This window comes from Lupinus angustifolius, chromosome LG05 (genome assembly GCF_001865875.1).
Source record: "Lupinus angustifolius cultivar Tanjil chromosome LG05, LupAngTanjil_v1.0, whole genome shotgun sequence".
Taxonomy (NCBI): domain Eukaryota; kingdom Viridiplantae; phylum Streptophyta; class Magnoliopsida; order Fabales; family Fabaceae; genus Lupinus; species Lupinus angustifolius.
Genome location: NC_032013.1, coordinates 22,524,156 through 22,541,423, shown reverse-complemented (window position 1 = coordinate 22,541,423; position 17,268 = coordinate 22,524,156). Strand labels below are relative to the sequence as shown.

Here is a 17,268-nt window from a genome sequence, read left to right as displayed (position 1 = left end):
AACCATTAATATTTCAACAAACGAAGAGACGTATTACTACTCCGCCATTAATTTCTCAGACGCTTAAAAAGTCGTAAAACATCAACATCGCATAATTAAGGAAGCGCGATTATTATGTTATCTTCAACAACGCTTCCTTAAATATGCGATGTTGCATATATTACCATCAACAACGCTTTCTATCAAATGCCTGTTAAAAATAAATTATTCAAGTCAGCGCTAACGTTACTGATGTTCAACAACGCATTGTCTGTCAAGAATGTGCTGTTGAAGTTACACAAATTGACAGCGCTTGCTTTATTATGCGTTGTTGATGTTCTTCCACCTCATTTTCAACAGTTTCGTTCAAAATTCATCTGTTAACCGCTGTTTATTACAATATCTGACATAGTGTTTCTTTTCCTTTTCTCTTTACTAGCTCTTTGATCTCTCTCATTCCCATTAACTCGTAACTTTCAAATATAACCTTATTGATAAATATTCTTCAATTAGACCAGGGTATGTCTTACCAGTGTGATACTGAGATCAAATTAAGAGCTGGTATGTGTAGTAGGTGTTGGAATTTACTTTACCTAGTGTTTAAATTTTGGCATATGCTTAACATAAAATCCTGCAACAAGAGTGAAACATAATAAGAGAACTTTGGCAAATGTGGTTGAAGATTGTTGGTCTTTAATCATAACATGCAGTAAGAGGCTCAACAGTTCGTGCTGCAAGTGTGAAATGTTGGACTTAAAATTAAAAGAATTTAATCAAAACCGAATATGATTAAGATTATTCTTCAATTATGTAATAATTTTACCCCAAAAAAAAGTATGTAATAATTACACTCTTTTTTTATGAATACTTTTCCTTGCCTTTTTGTACACGCCTCTTAACAAATTCCCAAAATTTCTGAAACCCATTTTTCAAATTTATTTGTAAAGACAAATTTATTTGTAAGTTTGCAAATTTATTTGTAACCTCTTAGACAAATTATACGATTCTCAAAATATTCTGAAACCCAATTTCCAAATTTACTCAGACATAAGTATGAAGAAATGGGTGGACCACACTCAGCATTGATTTATCATCCTCCAAGATACTTTTCTTTTATTTCTAACATTGAAATTTATCCTTATTTTATTTTCTTTCTGTTTGAATGTAGAGTTCTAATAGGACCCAAATTTGGTTGCTGCCAAATTAAATTAGTCAACCCTATAAATGCTTAGTTGTATTGCAGGAACATGTTTTGAGAATACAGGGATTTGGTTTTCAGTGCATTCATTCATGCATTGCTTACACTTGCATCTATTTTGTTACAGAGTTACAATTTTCTATAGTTTTTGAATCTGGGCCTCAGTTATTGTGAGGTGAGGTTTATTAATTATTTATTATGAAATTACTGTTCAGTCAGTGTTCAATAGTATTTTCATAGCCGTTTAAGAACTAATGTTCCTAATTAAATTACATAATAATTAAGGAATATTATATTTCGGCTAAAATACCTACACAGATATTAACCTTTGAAATAAAAGTTTAAATTTATAAAAGATATGAAATGAGTGAAATATTGTACTGTCATAGGATAAGAAATCAAAACAAATAAAATATACATCGGAAATTGTAACGGTTCAAAGTACACTGTATCAAAGTATTAGAGTTTTCACATCTTTGGAACTTTTAAGATTATGGTAGGCCAACAAGACTCACAATACCACCCACTCAAAGTCAACATAATTTTTCAAGATTTTACATTGCATCGAGAGAACTCAATACTAACCGAATGCAATAATAATCATTAAAAAAATGTGTAATATTTACATCATAAATATTTAAATTCAATGTATTATCCATTATTTTTTATTTTTTGAAGAATTAATAATTATTAAATATAAATTAATGATGATACATACACACTGATAGATTTATTCATTAAAAGTTTTAGTTGAAATTTTATTTTATTATTTATAAATTGTTATTTCCGTATTATAAACACTAACGTGTTGACAGACACTCTTGTACATGTCAATCCATTTTTCAGTTAATTGTAATGTGTAATCTGCAGATTATAAATGTCTAACACTTTATATAAGAAATATTAATTTATATTGATATAATAATAATTTATATAAATATGATATTATAAATTATAAAGGGTAAATTAGATAAACATAAATTAAATGATATGTAGTTATTTTGTATTTTTTTTATTAAGTAGTATAAATATATTTGGAACGCAAAAAATAACTACCCAAAATAATACTTTATTTATAACATATTTCAAAAGATTTATTCACTAAACTTTTAATTAAATTGTGGATCCAATATCTGAACAAATTTCCTTATCAAATGAAACTTCAATAATTTTATTTTGACAATCAAAATTTGCCTATTTTAAGTTATCATTTGGTTATTAGAGTGATTCTTTGAGAAAAATCATTAAATGTAAGTTTGTTTGAATAACACTATTCCAACAAATTTACTAACTCAATTCTGCCATCTGGAAATATATGTGTTGCTTTCAAAGAGTGGTTTCAACACGCAAAAGAAAGCAAATTATTGTTCCAACTTCTAAGTGAGATTTCAATAAATGTCAATATTCACTTCTCAAACCTATTATTGTGCATGACAATTGTCAAATACCACTAACATTGTAAGACTAAAAAATCTGTACACTATGGCTGTAGAGCATGATGTTGACATTTTTTGGGTCCTCGTTTGGTATTTGTTATTTGAAAGAGTAATTAATTTTTTTAGAGTAAGATCACATGTTCCTATTTTTCATTTACTTAATTAAAATTAAATATTCTAAAAATAGGAAGGAACACTTTTATATTACTTCACGAATTTGACTGACTAGAGAGAGTAATAGTTGATTTTTTGGAACAGACTATCTATTCCCCTAGCTACTCTTCTTAATAAATTAAACCAAGTATTTGTTGATTGATAATTTTTGGCTTAAAATGTATGTATTAAATCAATTAAAAAAATTGTGTGTAAAATAGATCTTCCTCTTCACGATTTTTAGTTCTCGGGTATGAATATAACACTCATTCTTTTCTTTTGTCCACATTAATAAAATGAAAATGTAAAGAAAACTTGTTCACTAATATTAGTAAAACATATAAAATCATAATGCACCGCTTCACCTTTTTATGATTTAAAGGAAAGAGTATGGATTATTTGAAGAATTCATAGTTACAACCACGAGAGAACACGCATTAGATTAGATTACATCATTGGATTCTTCTTTGTCATTTTGTCACATGCTTTATTTTTATATATAGAAGGAACATAGAATTAAAGAGTAGTATTGTAGAGTGTTGTAAATAAAGCTTTGTTTCTGAAAGATGCAGGTAGCTATGAATCAAAAGATGGCAGATATTGAGTCTCAAACTATTATCAAAGGAAGAGTGCATGAGAAAGCACCTAGGATTTCTCAAAAGGGAAAATGTCCGGTCATTCTTAAGGTATATTGTGGTTAGAAGGAAGAATATATGTATATATATATATATATATGTATATGTGTGTGTGTGACCTTCTTTTTCTCTCAATGAATTTGTAGATAGGTAAAGTTAGTTTTCAAGTAGCCATTTTCTTAGAGATGTTTTGGTTCTGTTGATGAAAATGACTCGTACGTTTAATAGCTTCTAGGTGAAGTCATAATCAGGTTATAAGTAATGTTATATCTACCCCATCACAAAACTATTATTCTATTAAGATTTCATCTGAAAAAATATTTAAATCATTCTTGAAATAATGAGAGACTTTCTTACTAAAAACACAAAAACAAAAAGGTAACATTTTTGTGAACTTTTTCATGTTTAGAAGGCAAAGTATTGAAACCTTTTCATGTTTAGAAGGCAAAGTATTGAAACTTACTCCTATGAACTTAAAAGGTGTCATGCTGTGATGTACAAGAAACATTTCCTATCACGTTTCCTTTGTCTTTAATTTTCCTTCATTCTTTTTCAAATATTTATACTACATAATTTTTCCTTGGATAAAAAAACAATGTTGATTTTCAATCCCCTTTGCCTTTTTCTTTTTCTTTTTAGTAAAGCAAATATATTATAAATGGACTTAGTAAAGCAAATATATTATAAATGGACAAAAAGAGGTATCAACCTACATAAGCTTCAATAAATAAATGAATTAATATACTATTGTGTAAAATTGTACAAATTAGATCTCATATTTCAAATAGATTAGATAACATCAAATTATAATATTCTCCACATAGGTTTCTCTTTATCAATCCTACACAAGGAGTCATGCATTTTAAGAGCAACCATATTCTTACTCTCTTCTATATATTGTGATATTAATTCTATTTTTAAATTAGAACAAGGAGAGAGAAATAAGAATAAGGAGTTATAATGAAAAAATATACATTTGATTAAGAATAAGGTAGTTTGCAGGACTCAAATAAAAATAAGAATGATATTTGTTATTGTGAAAAAAAAGTAGATGTTGTTATTATTTCATAGGATGTTATAATAAATTATAAAACAATGTATGAGACTCAAATAAGAATGAAAATATTGTTTGGTATTATGGGTGCTTATAAGGGATTCCACACTAAACTAGCCGTATTCCCTTGTTCTTTCTTGTAGTTTTTAGTGTGAGTATATGCTAAAATGGATCATGCTGATTTCATTTTTTATTTATTATTTCATTTATTTGATTACTCAATGTGCAGTTTAGTGATGTTGTCTACAAAATTAAAACAAAAAAAGGAGGACTCTTTGATAAGAACACAAAGAAAGAAGAGAAAATGATACTGAAGGGAGTGACAGGAATTGTTGAACCTGGTGAAATGCTAGCAATGCTAGGTCCCTCTGGAAGTGGCAAAACAACTCTACTAACAGCTTTGGGAGGAAGGCTTGGAGGGAAACTTCATGGAACTATAACTTACAATGGAAAACCCTTCTCAAATGCAATTAAAAAGAACACTGGTTTTGTTACTCAAGATGATGTACTCTACCCTCACTTAACTGTCACAGAAACATTGGTGTTCACAGCACTTCTCAGATTACCCAATAGTGTCACAAAAGAAGAGAAAGTTTTGCATGCAAAAGCTGTAATAGATCAACTTGGTTTAACCAAGTGTAAAGATATCATAGTTGGAAGCCCTAATCTAAGAGGGGTTTCTGGTGGAGAGAGAAAAAGGGTTAGTATTGGACAAGAAATGCTCATAAATCCAAACTTGTTGTTTCTTGATGAACCAACTTCTGGTCTTGACTCAACCACAGCACAAAGAATTGTGTCAACTTTGTGGGAACTAGCAAGTGGAGGAAGAACTATTGTGATGACAATACACCAACCTTCTAGCAGATTATACTATATGTTTCATAAGGTGTTGCTGCTATCAGAAGGTTATACATTGTACTTTGGGAAGGGATCTGAAGCCATTGATTATTTTTCTAATGTTGGATATGCCCCAGCAATGGCTATGAACCCTTCAGATTTCCTTTTGGATCTTGCAAATGGTATGTCTTTACACTGTCCAAGTTTTATTAATTAAAGTTGGACAACTTTATTGCTGAAGATTAATTTTTCTTTTAGATTCTTAATCAAATAAGTTGTCTATAGTATGTTTTATAAACAGTAATTTGGTTAAGTTTCTAATGGATACAATTGTTATAAAAGTTTGGAGAAGACCCAAAATTTATAGAGGACCATTTTTATCTTTTGGAAAATGGAAATAATCAAAATTGGTCATCAAAAAAATTTATATAATGATCATTATTCAAGGGTTTTGATTTTAATTTGAATATCTTTATTTATGATAAAAGATGTCCTTAAAAATTCTAGCAAACAACTTGTATCTAGGAAAAAAACAATCATTTTTATTTTTCCTTCATTGTAATTGGTTTGGGACATATTTTGAGATAACATTATTCATAACCTCTATTCTATAATACTTAGATATTATATTGCTCTTTGCATTGTTACTGATAACTTAGTAAAATTGCAGGTGTCTACATTAATGAATTGAATGAGGAGCATGCCATAGATAAACAGCAATTGGTTTCAGCATATAAGAGCAACTTTGAAGCACAATTAAAGCCAGAACTTCAACAATTCAATGACTCTGGTAAAAATCATTGTGAAATGCAAGATAGAGCCTTTGGAAAATGGCCAACAAGTTGGTCACAACAATTCTTTGTCCTATCAAGAAGATACATCAAAGAGAGAAAGTATGAGTCATTCTCTGGCCTTAGGATTTTCCAGCTCCTTGTAACATCTGTTATTGCAGGACTACTTTGGTATAAGTCTGATATTTCACATTTGCAGGATCAGGTATTTTGTTTTTCCTTACAAAATGTGTAGTAGATTCTGTTGATACTAATGCTATAAAAATTTGAAAAAATTCAAATTAATATGTGAAAGTTTAAATAGGCCACTTTTTTTAACTTTGGAAACTGAAAGTAATCAAGTTGGAAATAAAAAATTTGAAATAAAAATCAAATTAGTTATTTTTAGGATAAATTTTAGATACACTTTAGTCTATGTTAAAAACTAATTTGTTATCATTAGAGATTTTGAGATGAATTTGAAAATTTTGAGATTAATTTGAGGAGTTTTCAATACTTAATACAAAAAATGTCAACCAGTAATTCTTAACGTGCAACTTGCTCTTTAGAATGTAATAATCATGAACGTGGACTAAATTTTAATATTGTTTTATTGGTTAAACATAATAATCTCAATTATTTATCATATTTAATGGTTTAGATCGACACACATTAAGCAAAATGTACATTAGAGGAACTCAACCCAAAATTCTGGGTAAAAAATATTAACAACTAAATGATTTTAAATAGCATTAGATGCAAATTGTGACCATCATAATGTGACTATTTTGGAGAGCGAAATTTTGCAAAATAGTGAAATGTGATCATAACACTATGATTCACAATTACATCCTATTTGTAAAATAATGTGCAATTGTGGTTGCAACTATCACTCAAATGGATTAAACATTGTGGCCATATTTTTTTTGTTAAACAAAAATAATTAAAATCATCACAAGGGTTGTTAACCTAAGACAATCGAAGGATGAAAACTAAGATCCTCTAAGAAGATAAAGACATATGAGTTATTAGGTCATTACACCAATTAGGAAGGTGGACTCTTCATTAATTGTGGGGGTAATAATTAAAATTCAGTGTTATGTACTTGCAGATTGGGCTTCTATTCTTCATAAGTGGCTTCTGGGGATTTATCCCTCTCTTCCAAGCAATTTTCACCTTCCCTCAAGAGGTAATGATGCTACACAAAGAAAGGTCCTCTGGAATGTATAGACTCTCTTCATACTTCATGTCAAGGGTAGTATCTGACCTTCCTATGGAACTTACCCTTCCAACAATATTTCTTACCATAACATATTGGTTAGCAGGGTTGAAACCTAATATGATAAATTTCATATACACATTGTTAAGCCTCTTACTCCATGTTTTAACATCTCAAGGCCTAGGCCTTGCAATTGGTGCTCTTGTCCTAGACCAAAAATCTGCAACCACACTTGCTACAATTGTCATGTTATGTTTCAGTCTTGCTGCTGGGTTCTATGTCCAACATATGCCAAAATTTGTGGCATGGATTAAGTACATTTCCATTAACTATTACACATACCAGCTCTTTATTGGGTCTCAGTATCACATTGGTGAGAGATATCCTTGCCCTAATGGAGAGTGTCCAATTGAAGAATTTCCTTCTATAAAGCAAATGGGGTTACCTAATTTGCATGAACAAGCCATGGCTGCATTGGTTTTAGGGATAATGCTAATAGGTTACAGACTAATAGCTTATTTTGCTCTTATGAGGATTGGGGTGACAAAGAAATTAGCTTAGTGTACTCCTCATATAATAGTTTAGTACTTTGAATTTTATATTTCTACAATTTATATTTTTCTTTAATCACATTGTATCTTCTGTAGCGTTATATGCAGCTAAATGATTAATCTCATCACATATGATATAGTTGTCCCTTAGCTTGACATAAATATAAGTTTCAAATTGATAGAGATCGTTGTTCTAACTTAATCAAACAAGTAGATTGGTTGATTGAGAGTTGTTCTAACTTAATCAAACGAGTAGATCGGTTGATTGAAAGTTGTTCTAACTTAATAAGATGTTTGAAGTTATGGAATGCAAGTTATGTTAAAACCCTTAATGGAAAAAGTTGTCACTTATAATAATCTCATTTAACTCGAGCAACATTGCATATCTCGAGCATGGTTAAGAAAAAAAAAGTGTTAATAGTATCTTGAGTTTATAAAATTGATTAGGCTTCTTTCTTCTAATACATCAACAATAGACACATTTAGTAACCATAGATTTGTCAAAATCCACACTATAGATAATATAAGATATGAGTTTGATAGTAGAGATAGAAATGGTCCTGATGGGTTTGCGGGGAGTGTTTCTTTGGTCAACGTGGTTTCAATATGCTGCAGAAACCGGAGAAGCAATGGCATGTGAAATAATTTATGAAACAACTACTACTTTACATTGCTATATGTTGTTGAAAGCTTGTTGTTGTAATTCAGTTTGGTTAGTTAAAATTGGTTAATAACAACTTTCTAGATATAGTAAGTTTAGTTAGTTGATTGATGCTATAAAAGGAAGTTCTGGTTGTAAATGAATGTATGCTTAATGCAATAGAATTTCAATCCATTTTTTCTCTCATCCCTCATCTCATCTTTTTCTGCATTTCTTCTTCTCTTCCTACTCGAGTTCATTTCTTCTTTCTTCTTCTGGTTTGCAAGTGAAGCCAACAGTGATATCAGAGCTTTGTTTGAGTAATTCTTTCGGTTCAAGGATCTGTGTGAAAGGGGAAGCTCACTCGTTCATTCATGGCTACAAACAGTGGATTCACAATGACACTTCCCACTCTGGACAACAAGAACTATGATAGATGGCACATACAGATGAAGGTCATGTTTGGTTATCAAGAAGTACTTGACATAATCCAAGACGGATATCAATCAGTAGATGAGGATGCAACCGAGGCTCAGAGGCTTATCCACGGAGATTGCAAGAAAAGAGATTGTAAAGCTTTGTTCATGATTCATCAATGTGTGGATGAATCGAATTTTGAGAAGATTTCCAATGCAAAAGCAACAAAAGAAGCTTGGGACAACCTTGAGAAATGTTATGCTGGTGCAGAGAAGGTAAAGAAGGTGAAGCTTCAAACCTTGAGGAGAGAATATGAATTGCTACAAATGAGGGATGGTGACACAATTGCAGAATATTTCACCAAAGTCAGATCACTTACAAATCTGATGAAGGGATGTGGTGAAGTAATGAGGGATCAATTGGTGGTTGAAAAGGGGTTGAGGACCTTAAACTCCAAATTTGATCATGTGGTTGTTGCTATAGAAGAATCTAAGGATCTTGAGATGTTCAAGATTGAAGAATTGCAAATCACTTTGGAGGCACATGAACAAAGGATCAAAGAAAGAAACTCAGAAAGAAATTCTAAGCAAGCTCTCCAAGCTCAAACAAGCAGAAGGCCATTTAATCAAGGGAACCTCACAAAGAGATACAAGAACAAATGGAGACCTGAAAAAGTAAGAAGCTATGAAGGTACAAGGCAAGACTCTATCTCATTCTCTGGAAACAAAGGTGGTGGACAAGATCAGATGTCAAAGAGAAATAAGAAGAAGTTTGACAAGAAGAAAATTCAATGCTTCAACTGCAAGAATTTTGGTCACTTTGCATCTGAATGTAGGTTCAAGGTTGCACATAGCAGTGGTCTAGAAATTGAAGCCAGATTGGCTCAAGAGGAGGAGTCTGAGGAGGAACAGGTCCTACTGATGGTCACATCAGAACAAGAAGTCAAGGAGGATTGCTGGTATCTTGACACAGGGTGCTCTAATCACATGTCAGGCAACAAAGAGTGGTTTGAAAGACTTGATGAAAATGCCAAGAGTAGAGTGAAGTTTGCTGATCATAGCTCCATCAATGCTGAAGGAGTTGGAGATATTTCAATCAAAAGAAAGGATGGGAAGTGTGCAAGCATTAAGAATGTCCTATATGTGCCCAAGATGAAAAGCAACCTACTTAGTCTTGGTCAATTACTTGAGAAAGGGTATGAGATGACCATGGCAGACAAGATGCTAAATGTGTATGACTGTGACAAGAATCTCATCTTGAGAGTTCCACTATCCAAGAACAGAACCTTCAAGATTGGGATTCAGGTCAACAATCATAATTGCCTACTAACCAAGGCAACACATGACAATTGGATTTGGCACAAGAGGTATGGCCATCTAAATTTTAAAAGCCTTGAACTTCTAAGCAGGAAAGGAATTGTCTCTGGACTACCATCAATTAGTAGTCCAAGCGCAATGTGTGATGTTTGTCTGTCAAGCAACCTAACTAGGAGCAGTTTTGTGTCTCATATACCAACTAAATCAACAAAGCCACTGGAGTTGATCTATTCAGACATATGTGGACCTTTTGAAGAACAATCTTTGGGAAACAACAGGTACTTTGTGACCTTCACAGATGACCTTACAAGGAAGACCTGGGCCTATCTGATCAAGAGGAAGAGTGAAGTATTCTCAACCTTTGTAAACTTTAAGGCCCAAGTAGAAAGACAGAGTGGACAGAAGTTGATGACTCTGAGAACTGATGGAGGAGGAGAGTACCTATCAACTGAGATGAAAGATTATTGTGCCAAAGAAGGGTTGATTCATGAAGTAATTGCTCCATACACTCCACAACATAATGGCACTGCAGAGAGGAAGAATAGGACCATTCTCAATATGACTAGGAGCATGCTTAGAACAAAGTCTATGCCAAAAAGATTTTGGGGTGAAGTTGTCTCCACAACAGTATACATAATGAACAGAAGTCCTACAAAAAGGCTAAGGGAAGTTACTCCTGAAGAGGCCTGGTCAGGCTCAAAGCCAAGGGTGGATCACCTCAGAGTGTTTGGCTCACTCTGCTATGCTCATGTACCTGAAGCTCAAAGAAAGAAACTGGATGACAGAAGCAAGAAATTTGTACTGCTTGGCTATCACATTACAGGTGCATACAGAGTCTATGATCCACTGAGTCATAGAATAATGTTGAGTAGAGATGTGAAGATTGATGAAACTCAAGGCTGGAATTGGAATGACACAAACAATGACTCATCAAAACACACAACAATGCAGTTTGATGAAGGCCTAACAGACTTGGAGCTATCACATTCCAATCAACCACTTGTTGAAGAAATGCCAAATCAGCAAAGACCACAAAGAGCTAGACAACTACCATCAAGATTAAGTGACTATGAAGTCTTTCCAGACTCAGAAATCACCACTGAAGGGGAACTAGTTCACATGGCCCTCCTGGCTGAGATGGAACCAGTTAGCACAGAAGAAGCATTCAAACAGAACCACTGGCTTGAAGCTATGCAAGAAGAACTCATGTCCATTGAGAATAATAGAACTTGGGAGCTCACTCAACTTCCAAAAGGAAAGAATGTCATTGATGTTAGGTGGGTTTACAAAGTAAAGATAAATCCAAAGGGTGAGGTGACCAAATACAACGCCAGGCTTATGGCAAAGGGCTTTCTTCAAAAACAAGGCCTAGACTATGATGAGGTCTTTGCCCCTTTTGCAAGGATGGAAACCATAAGGTTGGTGGTGTCATTAGCAAGCTATAAAGGGTGGTGCATACAGCAGATGGATGTAAAGTCAGCATTCCTGAATGGACCATTAGAAGAAGAGGTGTATGTTGCACAACCCCCTGGTTTTGAAGTAGCAGGAAGTGAAGGATTGGTGTACAAATTGCATAAGGCCTTGTATGGTCTTAAGCAGGCACCAAGAGCCTGGAACAAGAGGATTGATGGCTTCCTATTGATGCTTGGCTTCAACAAATGCACAGCTGAGTTTGGTGTCTACTCAAGAGGTGCAGAATTAAACCAAATGATAATTGTGTGTTTATATGTTGATGATCTCCTAGTAACAGGCACTGATGTGAGAGAGATCAACTCCTTCAAGCAAACTATGAAGAGTGAATTTGATATGAGTGATCTAGGAAATCTATCCTACTTCCTAGGGATAGAATTCACTAGAGCTAAGGAAGGCATAATCATACATCAGAAGAAGTATATTACTGATGTTTTGAAGAGGTTCAACATGTCTCATTGCAATTCTATCTCAACACCTGTTGAAACAGGAAAACTTGTGCACCAAGATGACTCTGCTGTTGATAAAACCATGTATAGGCAAATGGTTGGGTGTCTAAGATATATCTGCAACATCAGGCCTGACATTATGTATGTTGTAGGCTTGATTAGCAGATTTATGGAGGCACCAACTAGAGGGCATCTCCTAGCAGCCAAAAGGCTGCTTAGATACATCAAAAGCACTACAGATTTTGGTTTGCTACTACCAAATCACTCCAGCAATCTCAGCTATGACATAATTGGCTTTAGTGATGCGGATTGGTGTGGAGACAAGCTTGACAGGAAAAGCACAACATGATTTCTGTTTATGCTTGGCAATTCACCTATTTCATGGTGCTCAAAGAAACAAGATGTGGTTGCTCTCTCCTCGTGTGAAGCAGAGTATATAGCAGCGTGTATGAAGCTTGTCAAAGCCTATGGTTAGACACCTTGCTAGTAGAATTGAAGCTTAAGGAAGAAGGGAATGAATCTGTTTTGATGGTGGACAACAAATCAGCCATACATCTTGCCAAGAATCCAGTAGCTCATGGTCGTAGTAAGCATATTGAGACAAGATTTCACTTCCTAAGAAACCAAGTTAGCAAAGGAAAACTGAAGATGGTATTCTGCAAAAGTGAAGAGCAACTTGCGAATATATTCACCAAGCCATTGAAGAAAGAACGGTTTGAGAAATTGAGGTTGAAGATTGGCATTATAAGATTGAATGATTAACTGAATTAAGTAGGAGTGTTGTTGAAAGTTTATTGTAATTCAGTTTGGTTAGTTAAAATTGGTTAATAACAACTTTCTAGATATAGTAAGTTTAGTTAGTTGATTGATGCTATAAAAGGAAGTTCTGGTTGTAAATGAATGTATGCTTAATGCAATAGAATTTCAATCCATTTTTTCTCTCATCCCTCATCTCATCTTTTTCTGCATTTCTTCTTCTCTTCCTACTCGAGTTCATTTCTTCTTTCTTCTTCTGGTTTGCAAGTGAAGCCAACACTATATAATACATATGAAAGAATCTGATATGTTTTTATTACGTGCTTTAACTTTGAGTGTTGTCACCTTATTGAAATAAGAATTGAATTAAATCAAGCTTTGAATCAACGAATTACAATTATGAGGTACTTAGGACCTTATTGAGTGTATTGTTAGATTTTCTTAGCATCTTTAGTAAGCATAAAGGGTGAGTTCTAAAGAGCATTTGGTGAGTTGTAATTCTGCATCTGCTCTTCATTCTCAAGCTCAACCATGCTGCCAATAATGATTTCAGAAGCACTAGTCACAATTTCAGACAAGTTCCTGCATTACACAAGAATGAAAATGAACATAAGAATTTTCTCCCCTCTAAATTACGGTCGAGTTATATAGAAATTAGTCTTGAAAAACACACATGCAATAATGAGTTATATGGAAATTAGTCATGAAAAACACATGCAATAATGAGTCATATGGAAACCCTTCAAATGCATATGATGAATTGAGAACTTAAGTATGTCATTATTTAGTTTATCTAGGATATACCCTTTGTCACTTATATACGTGTGTTTTTTGTTGTTGATAAGTACCCTTCAAATGCATACGTGTGTAACGTACATGTGATATAAAATATTTTTTCCTACATATCAATATGCATAATCTCAGCATGTGAATCATGTGGTATCTCACTTTAATAATATTTTTAATATAAAATTGCTAAATTGGATATTTTATACGTATTTTTGGTTTGTAATTATTCTTTGTTTCCAACTCTTTTAATTTTCAATCAAAAATCATATTTTTAATGTCATGAAAAATCTACGAAATTTATTTATTATTTATTTGAAACTATATTTTTCAAAAAAATAATTTGAAGTTATATAAAAGAATGTATAGCAATAACTTGAAAATATAACACAATTTAATAGTTTTGATTCTTTTATCCTTATATTTCAGGTGATGCATATTAAAAAGTGTAGAACATATTAAAGTTCTCTTTTAATACACGATGCCTATAGTTAATATTTTTTTGGGTACATTGCCTATAGTTGATATGTACATACATAAAATATATCACATATTATACATAATATTAAATAGGTATATAAAGACAAGTTGATAGTTGAATTTATATCCAAAAGTCAGTTTAATGGGTATAGTTATAACTTGTGAGAAATAGATTATAATTTATAAGTATTGGGTTTAAAAACTTTGCATATATTAAAAACAGATAATATATATACCCTTTTGAGGAATTGAACGTGAGTCCCACGGTGGATTTAGCCTCTTCAAGAGCCCATCTGAATCTTCTTAGTTCCTCCTCTGACCACTTTCCATTGTTAAAAACCCTCAACTGAGATGGCTTAACATCACAAAAGATAGGTATTATCTTCTTCCTACAACCCATAAGAAGAGCCAATTCATGAAGGCAAAAATATGACTCACAATAACGTGGTGAGAAAACAGCCACACCAATCTTGCACTCAAAAACTGCACCATTTATCTTATCAAATAGTTTGTCCCCTGGCTTCATATTCTTGTTATCCAAGAAAGGGTTGAACCCGTGCCTAAGAAGATGGTCGTAAAGCAAAGTAGCCACGGTTTTCTTTGTGTCCATGCATCTATGGTTGAGGAACACGTCACATGGCTCCTTCAATCTCTTTGCCATCATCTTTTGTGTTTGCCTTTGGAAGTTCATTGCCAAAGAACGTTGCATGTTAATTGCTTTTTGTTAAGATAATAAGAAAAGAAAGAAACCTAGGTATTGCTTGCTTCTTTTCTAAGCCTTTGTATATGATGAGTTGATACGTGTATAGAGTTCCTTTTTATAGGACATGTCACAAGAATATATATTTTTTACATCAAAGTAACCATAGTTGAAAGTTCAACACTATTTTTTTATAAGATATACAGATAACAGAAGTGAGATTTGCATTAATCTAAATCTTTTTCATACATATTAAGAATACAATTTTTTTGATCGACAAAATATAATTTTATTATTAAATACCAGAAATACAAAAAGTTACAAGTGGGTAAAAAAAGCTACCAATAAAAGGAAGCTAAGCTTTTTCATGGCTTTTCGTCCCATTGTAAGTATGTTATAACATGTTTGTCACTCTTTTCTTTGATCTAAAGATAAGATTTTACTTTTGTTGTCTTTGCTATAATTAAACCCATGACAATGTTATAATTAAGGAATTTAATCATGTACCAATTTTGTGAGGTTTTGTTGATGTGTTATGTATATTTTATTTGTATTCTTTTTCCTTTTTTTGGTCCTCTTTGTTGAGTTATTCAATCTAGTTTTACTTTGGTAAAAATTGATTTTGAAAGTGAGAACAATGACTGAATATTGAAAATCAAACTTTTCTTAACGAATTTTGTAGATTTTGACAGCTGAGATGACTTCCTCTAGGAGGCTCTATTACTTAGGAGTAGTAACCCTTCAAACACGTTTTGGTCTCTATTTGTGTCTAGATCACTCCCGTTTTCTATTAGTTCTTCTTTTTAAAGTAATGTTTTTTATATTATTAATTGTATTTAAGAAATTAATTTATTTTGGAGTATGTAACTGTTTCTCTTAACAAGTGTAGCTCATATGAATCAAACTCTTAATATTTGGTTATTTTAAAGATCTAGCAAAACTCTTTACACCACTAGAATAACACGATTTTTTTATGTAATATTAAAAATAGACATTTGAATAATTGGAAATCTTAAATGTTTTAAATTGCATGTGTCGTGGATGGATTCTGAAATTATCATAGGAAGGGGCTAAATATGTCTACAAATTTATTTCTTCCATTCACTTGATTTACTTCGTGCCGGCCAGCAAATATTATGTGATACTACATATTCAATTTTTATATATTTCATTTTTTTGAATTAGAATATATTTGTTGTGTTCGGTGTACTTTATATTATATTTTTGTGTGTTTATGATAATTTTAATTTAAGGTGAGATATGTGGTTAATTAAAATATTGGTAGTGGTTATTTAGGATTATATAGTTTTTTTTGTAAAAATTAAATAATGGAAAGGACAAAATAAGAAATAAAAATTAATGTAAAGTTATTTCAAGTTATATATATATATATATATATATATATATATATATATAAAGTACCAAAAAAACATAACAATACACGGTATTTAACTAACAAAAACTCTATTTTCTAATCTGAACAATGATCATGATCGAGATGGTCCACGAGGTAGATGTTTTGAACGACAAAAGTGATTTCTCCATAATATGGGTTGAACGATTGGAAGAAAAATGCTTCAAATTCCAGTGCCATGTCCCCTTGATTTTCTGCACATGTTCAAAGTAATTTCCTCTTGTGTGGGCCTAGAATTTTTTTATATGCTTTCTAGGATGGAATAGGGATGCTCTCCATTAATGGAGAGACAAACTTTAATTTACTTATATTTTGAATGATAAAAATGTTATTTTAATATACTTAAAAAGATAAATATATTATTACATGATAAATTTTCTTTGGTTTTTTAAGGACTTATTCTCCATTAATGAGAGGATCCATAGTCATTGACCAACTTGTCCTACTCACACAACAATGCATACAGTGAGTTATTGCTTAGACAATGACTCTGCCGGCAAATGAAGATGACAGGTTTTTATTCTTTAGGTGTATTTTTGTGTAAAATACTAAGATATTTATCATAATTAAAACATTAAATATGTATTACATACTTATATTTATTCTAGTATTAAAAATATTATTAAAATGTGGAACGATTATGAAATTTAATGTGGAATACATTGAATAATATAGTGCAAAAACACTTCAAAATATATTTTTGGCTGATTGAATAAACAATTCCAAGTTAAATCATAATTGATCACAAGCTTCCTTCTACTTATTTGATCGATGAATTTTACATCATAATAAATCTAGTCATAAACCAATTTAAAAAAGAGTGTTATGGAAGCAAATTCGAATTTTGATTGTCCTGCTTTAGAGCATTGGTTCTTTAACTTTAGCACTCTCCTTTCTTTCCAAACAAAGCACATAACAAGAAACACACGTCTTCAGAATATTCAAAAGGTGTTTCTTGTAATTTGTCGCATGAATATGAGATGATCAAGGTAATTAATATGGATTTGT

The 17,268-nt window shown here is 32.1% G+C and overlaps 2 protein-coding genes across 2 annotated transcripts; one reads left to right on the top strand and one right to left on the bottom strand.

Annotated features, from left to right (window-relative positions):
• LOC109348162 (ABC transporter G family member 9-like) lies at positions 3,292-7,940 on the top strand. The gene is made up of 4 exons (XM_019588421.1): positions 3,292-3,452; positions 4,685-5,474; positions 5,963-6,288; positions 7,174-7,940. The coding sequence occupies exons 1-4, from the start codon at positions 3,333-3,335 to the stop codon at positions 7,840-7,842; spliced, it is 1,905 nt and encodes a 634-aa protein (XP_019443966.1). The 5' UTR covers positions 3,292-3,332; the 3' UTR covers positions 7,843-7,940.
• Positions 13,330-14,929, bottom strand: LOC109347210 (disease resistance protein LAZ5-like). Its single transcript, XM_019586917.1, has 2 exons — positions 14,383-14,929; positions 13,330-13,462 (listed from the first exon to the last, which is right to left on the bottom strand). Exons 1-2 carry the CDS (start codon positions 14,853-14,855, stop codon positions 13,354-13,356), a joined length of 582 nt encoding a protein of 193 aa, XP_019442462.1. The 5' UTR covers positions 14,856-14,929; the 3' UTR covers positions 13,330-13,353.

Excerpts from the sequence above, each read along its gene's own strand:
- LOC109347210 (XM_019586917.1), bottom strand. The coding sequence starts at position 14,855 with ATGCAACGTTCTTTGGCAATGAACTTCCAAAGGCAAACACAAAAGATG. Across the intron at positions 13,463-14,382 it reads ACGTTCAATTCCTCAAAAGG|GAACTTGTCTGAAATTGTGA; the intron begins GTATATATATTA and ends TGTGTAATGCAG.
- LOC109348162 (XM_019588421.1), top strand. The coding sequence starts at position 3,333 with ATGCAGGTAGCTATGAATCAAAAGATGGCAGATATTGAGTCTCAAACT. Across the intron at positions 3,453-4,684 it reads AATGTCCGGTCATTCTTAAG|TTTAGTGATGTTGTCTACAA; the intron begins GTATATTGTGGT and ends CTCAATGTGCAG. Across the intron at positions 6,289-7,173 it reads TTTCACATTTGCAGGATCAG|ATTGGGCTTCTATTCTTCAT; the intron begins GTATTTTGTTTT and ends ATGTACTTGCAG.